The 18,343-nt window shown below is 38.6% G+C and overlaps 1 protein-coding gene across 1 annotated transcript in view; it reads right to left on the bottom strand.

Annotated features, from left to right (window-relative positions):
* LOC128556589 (aldehyde dehydrogenase family 16 member A1-like) overlaps positions 1 to 10,444 on the bottom strand; it is an 80,168-nt gene extending 69,724 nt beyond the window's left edge. The window contains exons 1-2 of the mRNA XM_053542124.1: positions 10,308 to 10,444; positions 9,485 to 9,509 (exon numbers count right to left, since the gene is read on the bottom strand). Coding sequence (XP_053398099.1) covers positions 9,485 to 9,509; positions 10,308 to 10,444 — 162 coding nt within the window. The remainder of the gene's footprint in view (positions 1 to 9,484; positions 9,510 to 10,307) is intronic.
* Positions 10,445 to 18,343: the final 7,899 nt, after the last annotated feature.

Here is an 18,343-nt window from a genome sequence, read left to right as displayed (position 1 = left end):
CTTCGAATAGTCGAGGGCGCTGTCATCAGACAGCTCTTGTGTATACAAGCTAGTATTAGGTGGAAGGGCCTCAAATAGTCAAGCTTGCTATAAGTATAACAACACAGCTCCTGCTGTGGCTCTGAAAATAGAAGTTGCATATAATATATATATTATAGAATTTTCCTTCCTGGCTCACTGGTGGGTTGAAGCAGACTGTGACCTGTACATATCACCAGAAGATCAGAAACAACTAGGCAAACACCACTCTGTATGCATGGTGAACCACACCTATGAGATAGATTGGCTTATGGCATGGATGATGGCAGAGAGGCATGGTATGCTAGGGGTAAGTCTTTATATAAATATATACATAAAATCATACATTTTCTGTGTGAGAAAAGAACAGTAAAATTTATACAGATTTGTATAGGGAAAATCTTTGAAAATATTCTTGTCTTCAAACAACATCTCCTCTGAAACCATTGGGTGGAAGTTGATGAAACCTTTTTATGGTTCCACTAAGTTGCACATAGGGGCTGCCAGAGCTAAAAATAGAAAAATCTTCTAACAACATCTCCTCTTAAACCACTGGTCCGATTTCAAAGTAATTGCACACAAATGGTCCTTATGAAACCTTCTGTCAAAGATATTCAGATTATTACAATTCGTCTAAAAACATGGCTGCCAGGAGGCATGGACTCTTTTCCCTCTATGTACATGTATATAGTCATTAGTGGAAACTTTAAAAATCTTGTATGAAACTGCTGATCCAATTTTGAAATAAATTCAGACAAATGGTCCTTGTGTGATCATCTAGCAAGATTGGTCAAATTACAGATTCCTGAAAAAAACATGACTGCCAGAGGGCATTGTCACCTTTCGCTATATGTATATGGAGGAAACTTAAAAAATCTTCTTGTATGTAACTGCCTGATTTTTAAAAAGTTTCACACAAATGGTCTTTGTGTAACCATCTAACAAGATTGTTTAAATTATTAAGATTTGTAAAAAAGCATGGCCACCAGGGGCCATGGTCACTTTCCCTATATGTATATAGTGAAAACATAAAGAAATTCTTGTATAAAACTGTTGGCCAGATTTTGAAATAATTTCACACAAGTTGTCCTTGTGTGACCCTCAACCAAGAGTGTTCAAATTATTTTGTAAAGGCCAAAAACATGGCCTCCAGTGTGTGTAGCCACTTTTTCCCTGTATGTATATAGCGGAAACTTTAAATCTATTCTTGTCAGAAACAGCAGGCCCAATTTAAAAATAATATTACACAAATATTTCTTTTTTTTTCTTTCTAGAAATTATTCTGTTTCATCAAAAAGCATTGCCACCAGGGGCTGTGATCAGTTAACCCCTTATTTATTTTGTGGAAACTTTAAAAAAATCTTCATGTTTGATATTGTCATATCACATCTTTTCCCCAACGTTTTAACCCACCTCATCCGCCTTCCCCCTTCCCCACCCCCCCCCCAAAAAAAAATACCTGCCTGTATTTATTTAGTAGAAACTTTCAACTGTTCAAGTAAGCAGCTAAACTCCTGAGCAATATAGGGCCATCATTGCCCTATGGATATAATATTTATTACCTGTGCTGTTGCATGTGCTGGTTTTAAGAGCTGATTACCCTACATAGTGTGGTCAAGGTGATTGTAATATGGAAAACACATACAGTGGTGTTGTTAATGGAATTTGGGAAATACATACCGGTACTTTCATCATTTGGGGGGAAAATGATACAGAAATTAACTTTCTGAATCAAAGGTCTGTTGATAGAATTTTTTTAAAGTTTATTCTTGGATACATTTGCTTTCAGACTTAATTTTTTTATCATAAATTTTACTTTGCAGAATACAAAAATTTATGGAAAGGATATATTAAAGTACGTACCTGTGCTGGGCTGGACTTGGTATTTCACAGAAAGTATCTTTTTAAAGAGAAGCTGGGATGAAGATAAGAAAATCCTGGAAAATTCCATTACAGAACTTGTCACCTATCCAGATCCATTCTGGGTAACTGTAAGTGTGTAGAGTTATGTACTTCTTTTCTGAGTTGTTCTATAAATAGCAGACTACATTGTAGATCAGTGATCAAAATTCTTGACTTTTGTATAATTGCTGGCTAGAAAGTGGGATTTGGATATTTAATCAATGTGTGCCCATTTAAAGCCTCTGAAAGTGTCTTAAAGTCTTAAAGTGTCTGAGTCACGCTTGTGTGAACAACAAAGTGCAGTAGTAAATTATAACATGACAAAACATGCATAGAAGTTGACATGGGAGATAACAATTTGAAATGTAGCTGGACTTGTGCATTACTGGGAGTGAGATAAACTTAATGTGCTGAAATATAGCTCTCATTTTGACCAACATTCTGTCTTGATTTCATTTTACCATAACATGTTGTATAATTTACAAATGGGACAGAACCAGTAGGATAAGAAAAAGCTGCATACAATAAAACACGCTTGAAACTTTCGGGAAATCTGAAGGAAGCTTCTTCAGATACCAAAATTACGTCCCGTCATTAAAGATGGCTACCTTTTTTCCAATTTTTTTTTTGCCTTCAGGTTGTAATATCCATAACTTTGTAACCATACATCACCAGCTTACCTTATTATTAATAAAACAGTTAACAATGACAGCCCATACTTACCAGTTCATAAATTTCCAAATTCTGACATTGTACAGTTTGTTGCTTATAAATATTGTATGATTTTATTTCAGATTTGTGTGTTGCATGACTTTCGCTATCACTGAGTTTGTATAATATATACACAGTGCATGCTAAAACAAAATATAGGCAATACCAAATTGTTGTCATTGTTTAACATACATTTTTAGGCTCTTTCTGGTCGGAACGTGTAAGTAAGCCAGGCATTATTAAATGAAACCTTTCTAGGAGTGTATGTTAAATGAAGATTTAACTTGGTATGGTCTATCAAACTGTGATATACATGTGTATACCAGATACCCCTATATATATGCTCCCTCAGTATTAAACTTTAAGAAAAATTATTTAAAATTGGATTATTGTTTATTATCACTTGAGACATAGTATTTAATTAAATTTGTTATTAACCTTTACCCTGCTAAATTTCTAAAATAGACTGGTCTATCATTCAGTTTAGGCAGTACTATTTATTATTCGAAGGGGTGTTCACTTAAAATTTACTGACTGAATAGCGAACAGTGCAGACCAAGATCAGCCTGCGCATACCTGATCTGATCTTGGTCTGCAGTGGTCGCAAAGGCAGAATCACTTGCTGCCAGCAGGCTAAAGGTTAAAATGGGCCTAACTCTCCCTCCCTGGGGAGCATTTGTACAGGGGTATACAATAAATAATGAAGAATTTACATGGGATATTTAAAATGTTACATATCTGCATGTTATATAGATCAGGGAAGGAGATATCTTTAAGTGTTGTTTTTTTTTTTTTTTTTCAGAGGTAAAATAGAAACTAAAATATATTTTGAAATAAATTTACTGCAATATACAGAAATGGAATTTAGACAAAATAAATTTACTCCAGCATTTAAAAAGTATCCCTCCAGTGTATGTGATAAGATAAATTTGCTTCATCCACCTATTACGTAACAAGGTTTTTCATTTTATAAGTACGACACACAATTCCACGAAAGAACTCAAGATGAGATAAAGGAACTTTCTAAATTTTCAAAATATCATAATTGGTTTGGAATTTATTGTAAACAAATGCGATTGGAGAGTGTTTTCCAATGTAAATTTCAGCAATTTTGGACACCAGAAAGTTTCTAATTTTCAGTTTTGACATTTGTTTAGAGATTGTTATCAAACTTTCAGGATAATTTAAAACAACATTTCTATACCCTGAAATCCCGAAAATAAGCCGGTTTTAAAAATAAGCCGATCTCGAAAATAAGCCACCATTTCACTACAGGCTAAAAGGGTTCATAGATTAGCCGCACTCAAAAATAAGCCGTTCATTTTTTGTATCAGTAATAGTATCAATGACTTTGTTAGGACACCATATAAGATAGCAAAAGTTACCAACGCGTACATAGCAGATTTATTTCCACATGTAATAGCAATAAAACATACTTTCTTTTATTTATTTATTTTGTTGGGTTTAACGTCGCACCGACACAATTTTAGGTCATATGGCGACTTTCCAGCTTTAATGGTGGAGGAAGACCCCAGGTGCCCCTCCGTGCACTATTTCATCACGAGCGGGCACCTGGGTAGAACCACCGACCTTCCGTAAGCCAGCTGGATGGCTTCCTCACGTGAAGAATTCTACGCCCCAAATGAGGTTTCGAACCCACATCGATGAGGGGCAAATGGTTTGAAGTCAACGACTCTAACCACTCGGCCACGGAGGCCCCTAAAAAACATACTTTCGAATACAAACACCTAAAACAATGCAAGTTGTGCTGATATTTAAAACCATGGACAAATTAAAACTTTAAAAGCAAAAAAAAACACTTCTTGTCACGTCAGTAATTCTACTAATTAACTTGGCCGGTTTTTATAACACAATGCAGTGTTTATGACCTATTTTGTAAGTTATTCATACCCGTTGGCCGATCAAATCATAGGTGTATTTGTAGTTAGGCCAGACAAAATTCTTTAATGGGTAATTATCTGTAAGCATCGGATTATTTTCATTTAAAAATTGCAATAAATTGTTACAAAACTGGTATGTCAGAAGTATAACTATTTACCGACGTCGATGTTTTGACTAAAAAGCAAACTATATGACATCCATATCTTCAGTATTTCGGTTCTTGAAAGTACGCCAGTTTTGAAACCGTTATTAAAAATATGTACACAAAAGTTCGCCAGACTCAAAAATAAGCTAGTCTCGATAATAAGCCACCAAATCCTTACGAAAATTTAAAATAAGCAGCGGCTTATTTTCGGGATTTCAGGGTATGATATAAAACCTTGTTAAAAGTACTCTCCCTTGGCCACAATTATATACAGGGAAAAATGCATTTTTGACCGAAACATGGACATTAATATGCCCCCCTTTGTAGTGTTCTGCAGATGTCGGTTGGTCGGTATGTCAGGTCGGTTGGTCCATAGACCAATTGGTTTCCGGATGACAACTGAAAAATGTTCGGACCTAGGATCATGGAAGTTGATAGGGAGGTTGGTTATGACCAGCAGGTGACCCCTATTAATTTTGAGATTAGTAGGTTGAAGGTCAATGTTACAGTGATCCGAAACAGTTAAACGGTTTCTAGATGATAACTTGAGAAGGCTTGGGCCTAGGATCATGAGTTGATAGGGAGGTTGGTCATGGCCAGCAGATGAACGTATGTATTGATTTTGAGGTCAGTACGTCAAAGTTTTAAGGTCACAGTGACCCAGAACAGTTAAACTGTTTCCGGACAATAACGCAAGAATACTTGTGCCTTTGAGCATGAAAGTTTATAGGGAAGTTGATCATGACCAGCAGATGACCCCTATTGATTTTGAGATCAGTAGGTCAAAGGTCAAGGTCACATTGACCCAAAACAGTAGAACTTTTTTTGCCAAACAACTAGAGAATGCTTTGGTCTAAGATCATTATTTGATATAGAGGTCACTTATGGTCAAGGTTACAGTGTCGCGGAACATTCAGACAACAAAAACGCAAGAACTCTTTGACCTAGGATTACGAAACTTTATACAGAAGTTGATCTTGACCAGCAGATGACCCCTATTGATTTTGATATCAGTAGGTCAAAGGTCAAGGTCACATTGACCCAGAACAGTAGAACTTTTTTTGCCAAATAGCTAAAGAATGCTTTGGTCTAAGATCATATTTGATACGGAGGTCACTTATGACTGGTAAATGACCCATAATTATTGATTTGAGGTCAGTGCAACAAACGTCAAGTGCACAATGACCAAATAATTTTTGTTCCTTACGCAGTTACTGAAGGCATCAAGTGGGTCATTTTGTGTTTTACAAGCTCTTGTTAACTCTAATGTTTGTTTTCCTGTGTAAGAATCATACACATTTAAACCATTTGCGTGCGCGATATTGTTCATATAATCTGTCTATGCATCAAAATGTAGTTGGAATACTGACATATATCACAATGCACAGACGTACAAATCAAGTGAAAAGCTCTCAATGCCACAACTTACATGTTGTAACAAAATTACAGTCAACCAGTAGTAAAAATGTTCCACCACACTTCATTCTCCAATTTTCAAAATAAATTATATCAAAAAAAGTATTAAGACAGAATGTAAATCCATGCAATCTGAAACCGGTGATAGATGCACCAAGGAAATGTTCACAGCTCCTTTCCTTGTCATTTGTTTTTGATGGTTATTAACCTTTACCCTGCTAAATTTCTAAAATAGACTGGTCCATCATTCAATTTGGGCAGTACCATTTATTATTCAAAGGGATGTTCACTGAAGATTTACTGACTGAATAGCGAACAGTGCAGCCCATGATCAGCCTGCACAGATGTGCAGACTGATCTTGGTCTGCACTAGTCGCAAAGGCAAGGTCACTTGCAACCAGCAGGCTAAAGGTTAAGTTGTCCTCTAGGATGATGAATAAGTTATATCAGGAGCTATCAAAATAAAAACTGCAGTTCAGGTAAAACCTTGTTATGGAATGTTTGGATCAAGCAATAGTAGTTTGTTCTTGCTATGATTGACAGCTCCAGTAATTTAAAGGTTCATATACCTGAATCCTTGATTTTTCACTTGTTAAAGGTATATGTACTTTCCTCTTAATCTGAGATTTCTTATTTGTTTTATCAGATTGTCTGCCAAAACCTAGCATGTCAAAAACTTGAGAGAAAAAATGACAGGTCTTAATCTGGAATTTTTAAATGTGATGCAAGTTTAATCTGTTCTTGTTTTTAGTTTAGTTTTTTGTGTTTCAATCATATATGCATTTTTGTTTTACAGTATTTTCAGTTATATACTAGTATTTTGCCTAAAACTTATGTAATTATTTGATAACCTTATTATACCCCAACAAAGCGAAGTTTGTGGGGTATATAGGAGTGAGCTTGTTGGTCGGTTTGTCTGTCAGTCTGTTGGTTTTCATAGTTTCCAGACAATAACTCATGAAAGGCTTGCCAGATTTAAATAATTTTTGGTACATAGGTGTAACATCATAAAATACAGGTCAAGTTCGACTTTGAGGTCAGTAGACAAGAGGTCAAGGTCACAATGTCCCAGAACAGTAAAACGGTTTCTGGATGGTAGCTTGAGAACGCTTGGACCTAGAATCATAAATTTTGGTACACAGGTTTAACATCATAAAATACAGGTCAATTTCGACTTTGAGGTCAGTAGATGAAAGATTAAGGTCACAAGGACCCGGAACAGTTAAACGGTTTCCAGATGATAACTTGGGAACACTTGGGCCTAGGATTGTGAAAGTTGATAGGGAGGTTGGTCATGACCAGCAGATGACCCCTATTTTGAGGCCGGTAGTTCAAAGGTCAAGGTCACAATGACCCAGAGAAGTTAAACCATTTTCAGATGATAACTTGAGAATGCTCGGACCTAGGATCATGAAAGTTGATAGGAAGGGTGGTCATGACCAGCAGATGACCCCTATTGATTTTGAAGTCAGTAGGTCAAAGGTCAAGGTTACAGTTACCTGGACATTGGTTTATTTATGTGACAAGGCCATATTGTGGGGGGTATAATCCGTCACTCCTGTTTTTAAAGCTTTTTTTTCCAGATTATTGTAGCAGAGAAAGTAGATAATCTATGTTGGATATTGTCTTTTTATGCAAACTTGTGTTTATATACTTACAAGACTTACATTGAAATATCAGTATATCATAACCAGACACTGGGACAGGTAGCAAGACCAGTATGAAATCATAATACAAATAACATTATGTGGAATAATATAACATTATGTTATTTCATTATGCTGTTCAATATGCAGAGGTTATACAAACCTTAGACAAAAAGAATGGATGTATAGTATTGCACATGTGTTACTCTAGGGCATGTGGGAAGAAAGTTGCATGCTATTATTTGTTTGCTATTACAGGGGCAGTTACCAGCTACTGGTATATCTAACTTTAATCATGAACAACTTTTAGGCTTTAAAACAAAGTGTTATAATAGAGTTGAAGTTAACGAAAATCTTTAAATGTGATGTGAAATTCCATATTTCAAACCCTTGATCTTTCATAATGATTTACATGCGATCAGTCTTGTAAACATATCTCTGAAGTTTGAAAACTTTTTGTGTGTATGTATGTATAGAGACATCTGAAAAATAACAAGACAAGTTTTTGCTGATTCTTTTGCAGAATAAAGGCATTGGTTATGCACATTTTTTTATTAACTTTAACACTTTGTTTTAAAGCCGAATAGTTTTCATTTTATTACTCTGGTTTATATATGGTGAAATTAAATAAAATATAATGTAACTTAATTCATCATTTTTCTTCCTTCAAATTTATTTTTGATTTAAGATAGTTTTAGTACAGACAGTGTTGTTATATATATTTATCCAGTGATGTAGAGAAAAGCCATTGTGTTAGGATATATCTATCTATTCAGACAATATTAGTTCACACTGATTTTTTATTAATGTCTGCAATTCAAATTAAGACACAATATCAGGTTCCAAGACTATAAAACTGAGTTTGTTTTTAACCTTACCATTGGTCATTTTAAAGATAATTCTTAGATGCAGTCAGTCATATACTTGAATTTATAGGCTGTTTCCAATGTTTTGAACTTGTGTTTGGAGACCAGTTTCAAAACTCACAAGCCATGTGAGCTCATTTTTGAAATTGACCAATCATAAAGCAGCATTCTGAGTCTGGTTTTCAGTTCAGTTTTATAATCTTAGATCCAGGTTTCAAGGTTGTAAAGTAGAGTTTAGAGACCATTCTCAGGACTCAGATAAACTGTTTCTGTACACATTTTTGAAATTGACAAATGACAGATATGACAAATGACAGATACAAGCATTTTTCATTTTCAGTTTTATAATTTTGCTCCCAGCTTTCTACTTGAATCTGCTTGTTTGTTGCTGTGTTTCTTGATTGATGTGTAATTATTTAGAATTATCATTATACTTCTGTAAACTACCAGTAGTATTGGAAGAATGTATAGAATGATGTAATAGTACCAATTACATTATGATGATGAAACTTAGAAGACCATTTTTAAATTATTTTTGTGGTTTTTTTTCACCAAGTCTACAGGCGGGTTTCTGAAATTCATGGTCCAATGTCTTGTTGTAGGTCATCGAAACACAACATTGCTTGTAAATAAAAGCAGTGCTAAATAAATGAGCATGGTGATGTTGGATAGATCTGCTTCATAAGTAAACAATGCCTTTTTCGTATTTACCGTTTCCCAATGATAGCGTGATATTTACAAAACATAACATTAAATAGATTTAAATAAAACGTACTAGGGAATTCAATATTTGTTCTGGAAAAAGTCTTTTCAAGTACTGAAAATTAATTGATTTTACCATAAATTATGCTTGGGTAGTACATTGTATCTGCATTTACCCAACTGACGTTTTTTGCCAAACACCTGTTTGACAGTTAAAAGAATACACTAACCAGGATAATGTACAAGTAACATGAATTATTGTTTTTTCAATTATCAAGAATTGTGCACAATCTTAGTTCATGCAGGAATCACATAATCTTTAAGGACAAACTTGTTAAATATCACAGGGCAATAATTTAGATATTGTTGTGACGGATGATACATTTAGCGTTATTGTATCATCATTGAATTAAGCCACAGTCAGATATACCTTATTGGCCAGGGGGAGGACGGGGACTTACCCACGGAGATGTAAATTAGTAAGAAGAGATTACATACGTCTGTTCTCTGTGGTGACACTGTAAAGTCTGCTCTTCTAGTTGGAGAATCCCGCCCTCTAACGACTTCCGGAAGTAGGTATCACACCACTAATAATACCAACCTTTAGGAACACGGCCGCTAAATGTATCATCCGTCACAACACTCCCCCCAACTTTATAATGAAAGCCTCAGTCCAGTGTGGGAGAAATGTTGTGAATAATAAACCAATGATGATTAGAAACCATCACAGATTTATTAGCCTGTGGAGAACTAGAAGTCCTTTAACTGTACATGACTGGTAGTTATCGAACTGGACTGGAACTCTGTATATTGGACTAGAAGCCCAATAACTGTCATCTGGAACACCTTCTGTACATAGTTTGGATTAGAAATCCAATGGTTTGGCTTCTGGCACTCATGGACATCTGGTGATGACGGACTATAAGTCCATCCTGTGCGGACGATGGTGCACCTTAGCCGACTAGAAGTCAGGCTAATGTGGACTTTACGTTACATTACTGGGACTGCCCTCTGTAGAGATACATTGCGTTGGCAACTGTGATCTCTAACACTCGCTCCACAGTCATCTGTCGGTGTGTGGCTACACTCTTGGCTGCTGCGAAGATCTGACTTGGAGATGATGCCTCGGAACCCATACTTGGAAAATATGGCGCGTCTGACTCCAGAAGTAAGCGGTTTTCGTCGATACTTTGAAGTGCTGCAACCTGTTCAGGATTGAACGACTCGACCAAGTTGGTAAATCCAAAATAAGTTCTTGGGAATATCTCCAACCATCTCTGTATCAATACTGGTTTCCCGTGAAGCAGTGTAGGTGAATGGGGTGATTTTGTCGTACCTTCTGTTGTAAGAAATGGAGAAGCAATAGGAAGGCTTCTGTACCACAATTCCCTTTCATCCCACGGCAATGAATAATCAATATGTGACGGTCTTCAAGCAATGGCAGTACTTTTTCCAGTAATTCCACCTGGTACGACCAGTATTTTATTGGCTCGGAATGATCGAGACCTATCTCGCCGAGCGCTTTTACACGAGGATTCTGTAAAAGCCTCGATAACTGCATCGTGTCCACATCAAGGCTACGTACGCTGTTCTTTGCATGTTTTGGATGAAATCCAATAGCAACTGTCATATCCTCTGGCAAGTCTAGAAGACATTGTTCAGACGGATAGCTTCTAGGATCGCAGTAGACGGCGACTGTTCCAACTAGATTGACCTTTTTATCTGCGTCTACTGGAACACAATTGATAATGTCATCCAGGTTTCCGGCTGGATTGATGTTAAGCTTGCGTAGCGTTCTGTCCAGGTGGAAATGGCTGTCGAAGGCTGCTGGTAGGCGTACTTGTGCTTCAACTTGGGGCTGGATTTCTGCGTTCTCTGGTACTGGATAGTAGTCTTGCCAATACTGTCTCTCATCTGCGTCCAGACTTGCAGCAATCAGCAGGACAGCTTTCCAGTGAATGAGGCATCCTGGTGAATTAGCTGGTTCCAATACAAAATTATCAGGAACTGGTATCCGCAGAAATCTGCACAACTCGGCCATGGCTTCTTCTTGTCTAGGTGTTACCTCGGTGTTATCAGCCGTACTGAGCATTCTCTGTATAACAACGAAAGTAACCAGTTCATCTAACGAAGCAGGCCTACCCAAAAGCCATCTAGTAGCTTGATTTAAAGCATTTCTCCTACCCCGTAGAACTTGTTCATCATCAGGTCTAAGCCTTTCGTCGAAAATCCCGGGCACATGGTACTTGAAAGCGTGTACCTTCATATAGCTGTTTGGTTTTGTACAGCCAGGTACCCAGCAAGGTCTGGAACGACTTTTACCCGAGGATTTTCTTCTTTCCTCTACCGTTTCTCTGACCTGATGCAGAATATCATCAGTCTTCTGTTTCTTCAGAACTGTTGTAGATATAACCAAAGATTCTAGAGGGACTGCAGTAGCTGATCTCTTCTTCAGGCCTACAGTCGCTTGTTGGTAATCAACGGTCATACCTCTGCCAAATGTCACGTGGCGTTCAACATCTCTGAAGCCGGTTCGATCTGATGATCTTGGTGCCTTCTCATTCCAGTTCTTCCCCGAGCTAGAAGCCCCACTGGAGGTAATGGAATGTGGCCTCGATTTTGCTACGGAGTAAGCATCCCGTTCTTGGTGATGATGAGACGAACTAGAAGCCCGGTCATCCTGGCGAGACTTAGAACGGTCTGAATGCTTCTTTCTGTCTTCAGCCATACTTGATGTCCTAGAAGTATCTTCAGAGTGCCTTCTGGGTTCATGTCTATTCTCTCTCAGATGTCCAGATGAGGAGCTAGAAGCCCTCTTCTGGTCTTCTTTGTCCTTTGATCTATGTTCTTTTGGATGTCTAGAAGAGGAGCTAGAAGCCCTCTTCTGGTCTTCCTTGTCTGTAGATCTCTTGGAAGCTTTAGGAGACTTTGGCTTGGCGACTTCCTGAGGAGGTGCTTTTACCGGTGAAATCCTGGATTTCTCAGCCAGTCTTGGAGACTTCCTGGGACTGACTTTGGCAGTAGCTGATGGTGAATCTGCCTGCTGATCCACTTCCATGGGTTGTGTTGGATCCGCTGCAGTTTCTGTATTAGACTGGACTCTTGGTGACGCAAGAAGTTCGTCTTCGTTTAACTCCAAATCCAATACATCTTCATCAACACTTTCGTCTCCTACTTCTTTTTCCAACGTTTTATCTGATTTTGAAGTTGGAAAGTATCGGATGTCCCTTTTCCCTTTTGTTGGATCATATACTTGTTCCACGGGTTTAGGTAGATCCGGGAGCTTCCAAACATTGTTGCTTATCCAATCCCTGTTGGCTACTTGGAAGGTCAACATACTGTGTGCTGCCTCTTTTAGCCACTGTGTGAGCCTTCTTTTGTTTCTGGTGGCATCTTTCTTTTCCTTCGCAAGTTTTACCATTTTCAACAGGTGTTTAGCAGAAGTTCAGCCTTTTCCCTCCTGCCAATCTTGGGCAAAGTGAAAGGTTCTTGACAAAGTCATCGGCTGAAAAATAGACATGACCCCTCTCTAGGTGTTCTTCAACTGTGGTCAGGAAGTCCTTGACGTTACTTGATGGTACAGCCATATCTGAAAAGTACAAGCAAAATGACATACATGATTTACGCTCACCCTTATCATTGTTTTTTGGCCTTACATGCCTTGCACTTATATTTATCAATGTCAAGAGCGTCTGTCGCGGTGATGTTGATACAAGAGCCGTGGAACCATTCATCACAGTAGTCACACTGTATCATAAATCTTCCGTTCCATGGTTTCCTGCAGATACAATACATATCGTTATCATCATCACTGTCATCTTGCTGTGAAAGATCTGTGTAATCAGGTGATTCCTTGTATTTCGTAATCCACACGGGTATCTTTCGATCCTTGCAAGGCATCATTCTGTCGTGGTTTGTTACGAAAACTGCATTCCGCAATTTCACCTGATACAAATATGATGTGATCTTTTTTCATGATGATGGCTGGACCTTTCCAAGGCGAGCAGAGTTTGCGAGATTTGCCTTTCTTGACTGCTGTATCTAGAAGATACACAATGTCACCTTCTGAATAAGGTCTTAATAAGATCTTTAAATCGTAGTCCCGCTTCATGCGCTTCAACGATGTTTTCAGAGTTTCTCTCGCAGCTTCGTGTGCTTTCTGGATGTTCTGCAACAAATTAGAGACATATTCACCATATTCTTCAGACTTTTCTGCTTTGACATTTGGAAACATTAGCTGAGCTGGTGTATTCACCTCTCTTCCCAACATTAACATGTTTGGTGTAAACCCCGTACTTCTGTTTACCGAAGCCCTTATAGCTGCTGCTATCTGTTGGATGTTTTGGTCACATTTATCTTGCGATTTACCAATGAAACATCTAACAGCATCCATCACCGTACGGTTAAACCTTTCGACTTGTCCATTCGAAGACGGTCTGTACGGCGTTGTCCTGGCTTTATGAATGTGTAATGCTTTACACAAGGTCTCAAACAATTTACCATCAAAATTGCGCCCTTGGTCTGTATGGATCTGAAGTGGAAAGCCGAATCGACTGAAGAACTCATCGATGGCTGCCTTGGCAGTAACTTCAGCTCTCTGTGAAGGTAGTGGTACACATTCAACCCACTTGGTAAACTGGTCTACCATCATCAAACAATGTTCGTTTCCGTGTGTAGTCTTTGGTAATGGTCCCATAAAGTCTATGTGCACACGTTCCATAGGTGCTCCCGCTTGGAATTCTGTCAAAGGAACTCTACCATAGCGTTTCGTTTTCTTGTTCCGATTGCAAACATTACAGGATAACACATATGCTTCGACATCTTTTGAAAGTCGGACCCAGAAGAATTTTTCCTTTAACTTGGCTTTCGTTCTAGCTACCCCTTGATGCCCTGAAGAAGGTATATCATGATGCCAAATCAATGCCTGCTCTTTCAGACTTTCTGGCACTACCAACTGAAGATCTTCTGCATCTGGATTCTTCTTAAAAAGTACACCATCAATCAACAGGAATACTTCTTTATTAAGCCAGTAGTATTTTGCTTCTGGACTGGATAGGAATAGAATTCCTTCATCCGGTTCTTTCTGTCTTTTCAACCAGTCGATAATGATACGCAAATTTTTGTCTTTTGCCTGTTCTGTTTGCAACTCTTCGAAAGTGAACCCCCAACAAGAAAGTTGAGTTATACTTGAATCTATCGCTGCATTTACTGGGCATGCGCAAAGGTACCGCTTCTCACCATCCCCTATTGTAACGATATCGAAATGTGATTCACTTCCGCCAAGACCCATGAAGTCTACTGTAAGAATACTGTCTAGAAGACTAGTTTCTTCACTGTTTTTAGTACTGTCTAAAAGACTTGTACTTTCCCTGTCAGATGTACCATCTAGAAGACCTGTACATCGTTCAGGATCCCAGGGCTGTTTAAACTCTGGTTTACTGTTGAACTCTGCATTGTTATACTTCGAACGAACAGTATCTTTTACCATTGCTACCTCTTCTGGCGTTGACTTGTTCATCTCTGCAGTTGCCCCTAAATGAACATTGCTGTTCTTCCTTACGGTTGTCTGACCTTCCTGCATTGACAGTTTGACCGCATCATCTACTTGTTTTGTGAATTGGTCCCACTGGTTGTGAGCTCGTTTGCAGTAATGACAGCCACCACATGGCAAATCTGCAGGCTTTATGCCAGCTATATATGCTGAACACGGTACCAAGGTGTCCGGAATCCTTGAAAGTGCATCCGGATTTCCGTGTTTAACCCCAGGCCGATGTTTTACAACCATGTTGTATTGAGACAGTTCCTCAATCCATCGTGCCAGCTGACCCTGCGGTTCTTTGAACCTTAATAACCAAGTCAAGCTCGAATGATCTGTTCTCACTGTGAAGACTTTGCCTAGAAGGTAATGTCTAAACTGTCTAGTAAACCTAACAATGCTTAAAAGTTCTTTTCTGGTGGTGCAGTAGTTTTTCTGTTCTGGAGTCAATGTGAAACTGCTATAAGCAATTACTTTTTCCACTCCATCTTGCACTTGAAGAAGTTCTGCACCTATAGCCTTGTCTGAGGCATCACAATCAAGGATAAATGGATCCTTGTTGTTTGGTAAAGCCAGAACTGGTGGTTCAGTTAAAGCTTTCTTCAACGCCTCAAATGACGCTCTCTCCTTATCGCCCCACTTAAACTGATTTTTCCCTGTTAAGTTGTAGAGTGGTTGTGCTTGTTCCGCAAAGTTCTTTACAAAGGAACGATGATAGTTGACCAATCCTAAATATCTTTCTACGTCTTTCGATGATGTAGGTACTGGCCAATTAGCTACCGTTTCTGTGTCTTTTCTAGTCATAGCCAAATTATTTTTGCTAACGATTCTCCCCAGAAATTCGACTTCAGTCTGGAAGAAAATACATTTTCGTGGCTTCAACTTGAGACCATACTTGCGGAACCGCTCAAGGGCGTCTGCTATATTCTTCAAGTGTTCCTCAAAACTTGTCCCCATCACCAGTATATCGTCCAAGAAGGCCAATACTGTTTTCCAGGTCAAACCTCTTAGTATTAAATTTACTACTCGGGAAAACGTTGCTGGTGCATTGGTGAGACCGAAACCCATTCTAACATGTTCGAAGAGTCCAAATTTGGTTAGAAATGCTGTTTTCTTTTCGATCTTCTTCTTTAACTTTTTACTTGCCAATATGCTGAATTAGCATCTAGTTTAGAAAACCAGAAACTACCTGACAATGTATCTAGGCAATCTTCCACCAATGGTAGGGGGAATGTATCCTTAATCGTGACGTCATTAAGAGATCTATAGTCAATACACCATCTGACTGTATTGTCACGTTTCCGGATCAGAACAGGTGAGGATGCCCATTCTGAAACTGATTCTTGAATGACACCGGCATCTAACATTTTCTTCAAATGTGCTTCCTCCTCTCCAACAAAACAAGCTGGTGTTCTTCTCATACGATGCTTTATTGGGCGGGCATCTCCAGTGTCAATCTTGTGTTCAATTGCGGTGAAGTTCCCCAAATCAAAATCTTCTTTTGCAAATACATCTGCGTAATCACATAGAAGTTTTGCTAACTTCTCACACTGCCCTTCATCTAATTGTTCTTTAGAAGCTTTAAATACTTCTTGTAAATGATCTGGGATCTGTGTTATTGCATCTTCTTTCTGTTTTGGTGCTTGGTTCTTTACTGCTGCATTTATCTTTGACATAGGTTCTCTTTCGACTGTTTTAACAGAATAACTAGAAGTCAATTCTGTTTCCTCATGTACACCATACTTGCAAGTATCTGAGTGGCTATAAGTCACCTCAGATTCTACATCATCTGTTTCCAATATACCCTGTACTTCGAAGGCATTGGCAATTTCTTTACCTTTCTTGAATGTCTTGTAAGAGTTTGTGGCATTGACTATACAAACTATTGGTTTCGTTTCTGAAGATCTAACTGTTCTTGGCATCATTACACCCAACCGATCCAGTAACTCATTTGGCTCTATGAAGTAGTCACTGAGCTGACCATCCATCTTGCATGACAACCGAACAGCTGAATTTGGTGGAACCACGGTTCTTTTAGCCACTGTTACTCTTGCAACAACTGGTTTACCTTCTTTGAACTTGGTATTCATTGGAATTCTTTCCCCATTTAGCACCAATGTGTCAGAGTGCATATCTAACATAACACCTAAATGATGTAGGAAGTCGTGTCCTAGCAGCATTTCATCGCTAATTGGTGCTACATAAACTCTTTCGTGAAATGTTGAGAACCTATTTGCATTCTTAAAGGTGTGGTTGTAAAACCCTTAAGACGGCGTCCTTATCTGCCATTTGCATAACGACTTCTTTAACCTTGCCTGGCTTTTTCGGTAGCTTCTCATACACTTGCAATGATAAAATGGTTATTTCTGCACCCGAATCTATTCTGGCCTTGACCTTGGTGTTGCCAACTGTTATGTACACATAGGAAGACCCTGCGCGAACTTGGTGTACACTAACCACTTCATCTTCATTGGTTTCTTGTGTAAGTCGTCCCTCTTCTACTGTTGTATGTGTACTAGAAGTATCACAAACTTTACCGGTTTCCTGAATGCTATGTAGACTAGAAGTCTTACAGTTGTTTGCATTCTTGCTAACAGAAGATTGGTTCTCTGGAATATTATCAGACTTGCTCAAGATATTGACCGTTTCGTCTGTGTGAGGACTAGAAGTCGCTGCAGCATTTTCTGTATCTAGGCCACTTACTTCTTCGGGCTCGGATGAGAGGCCTGCACACCCGGCCCTTCCTTGTTTAAATCTCTGTTCATGCCTCTACCTCTACCTCTGCCTTTGCCTTGTGCTACCCATGCTTTGTATCTAAGGCAATCTTTCTTGGCATGGCCTATCTTTCTGCAGAAAAAACACTCGATAGAACTGTATCGTTTGGCTGGTTTTTCTGTACCAACATTCATCTTCTGCATTTTGCCGGTCAATTTCTCTATTGCTTTTTCTATCATCTTCTCAACCCTTGCTTCAGATGGAGAATCGACAGCATTCACCGAAATATCTTCTTTACTTTTTCGTGGCTTTTGTTTTCCGTCGACTGCCTGTGAGATATACTGGTAATGTCTTACTGAATTTAATGCGGTTTCCATGCTTCTTGGTCGTTCAAAACATGCGTGTTTTCCAGCTTCTTTATCAATACACCCCTGACAGAATTTGGAAATGGCCTCCTGCATTCGGTGTTGCTCAGGAAGATCTCTAAATGCAGGTGTAGCTAGAGTTAGAACTCTGTCTGACCAATCTTCAAGTGACTCATCGGGACGCTGTGAAGCTTGCTGAAATTTGGCCTTGGATGTTTCCGCCAGTTCTCTTGCACCAAAACGACCTTCAAGTTTCTTCATAATCTGACTGAAGGAAAAGTGATCTCCCATTCTAGTTGTTAACGTAAAGAAATCCAAAGCTTTTCCTTCAAGACTCCAATTCAGATAATCTCTGCTTTCATTTTCAGACCAGTTCAGGACCGACATGTAGCTCTTGAACTTCTGTTTAAATGACAACC

Source organism: Mercenaria mercenaria, chromosome 4, assembly GCF_021730395.1.
Source record: "Mercenaria mercenaria strain notata chromosome 4, MADL_Memer_1, whole genome shotgun sequence".
Taxonomy (NCBI): Eukaryota; Metazoa; Mollusca; class Bivalvia; order Venerida; family Veneridae; genus Mercenaria; species Mercenaria mercenaria.
The sequence above is the reverse complement of the archived record's forward strand: the minus strand, read 5'-3'. Positions and strand labels throughout refer to the sequence as shown.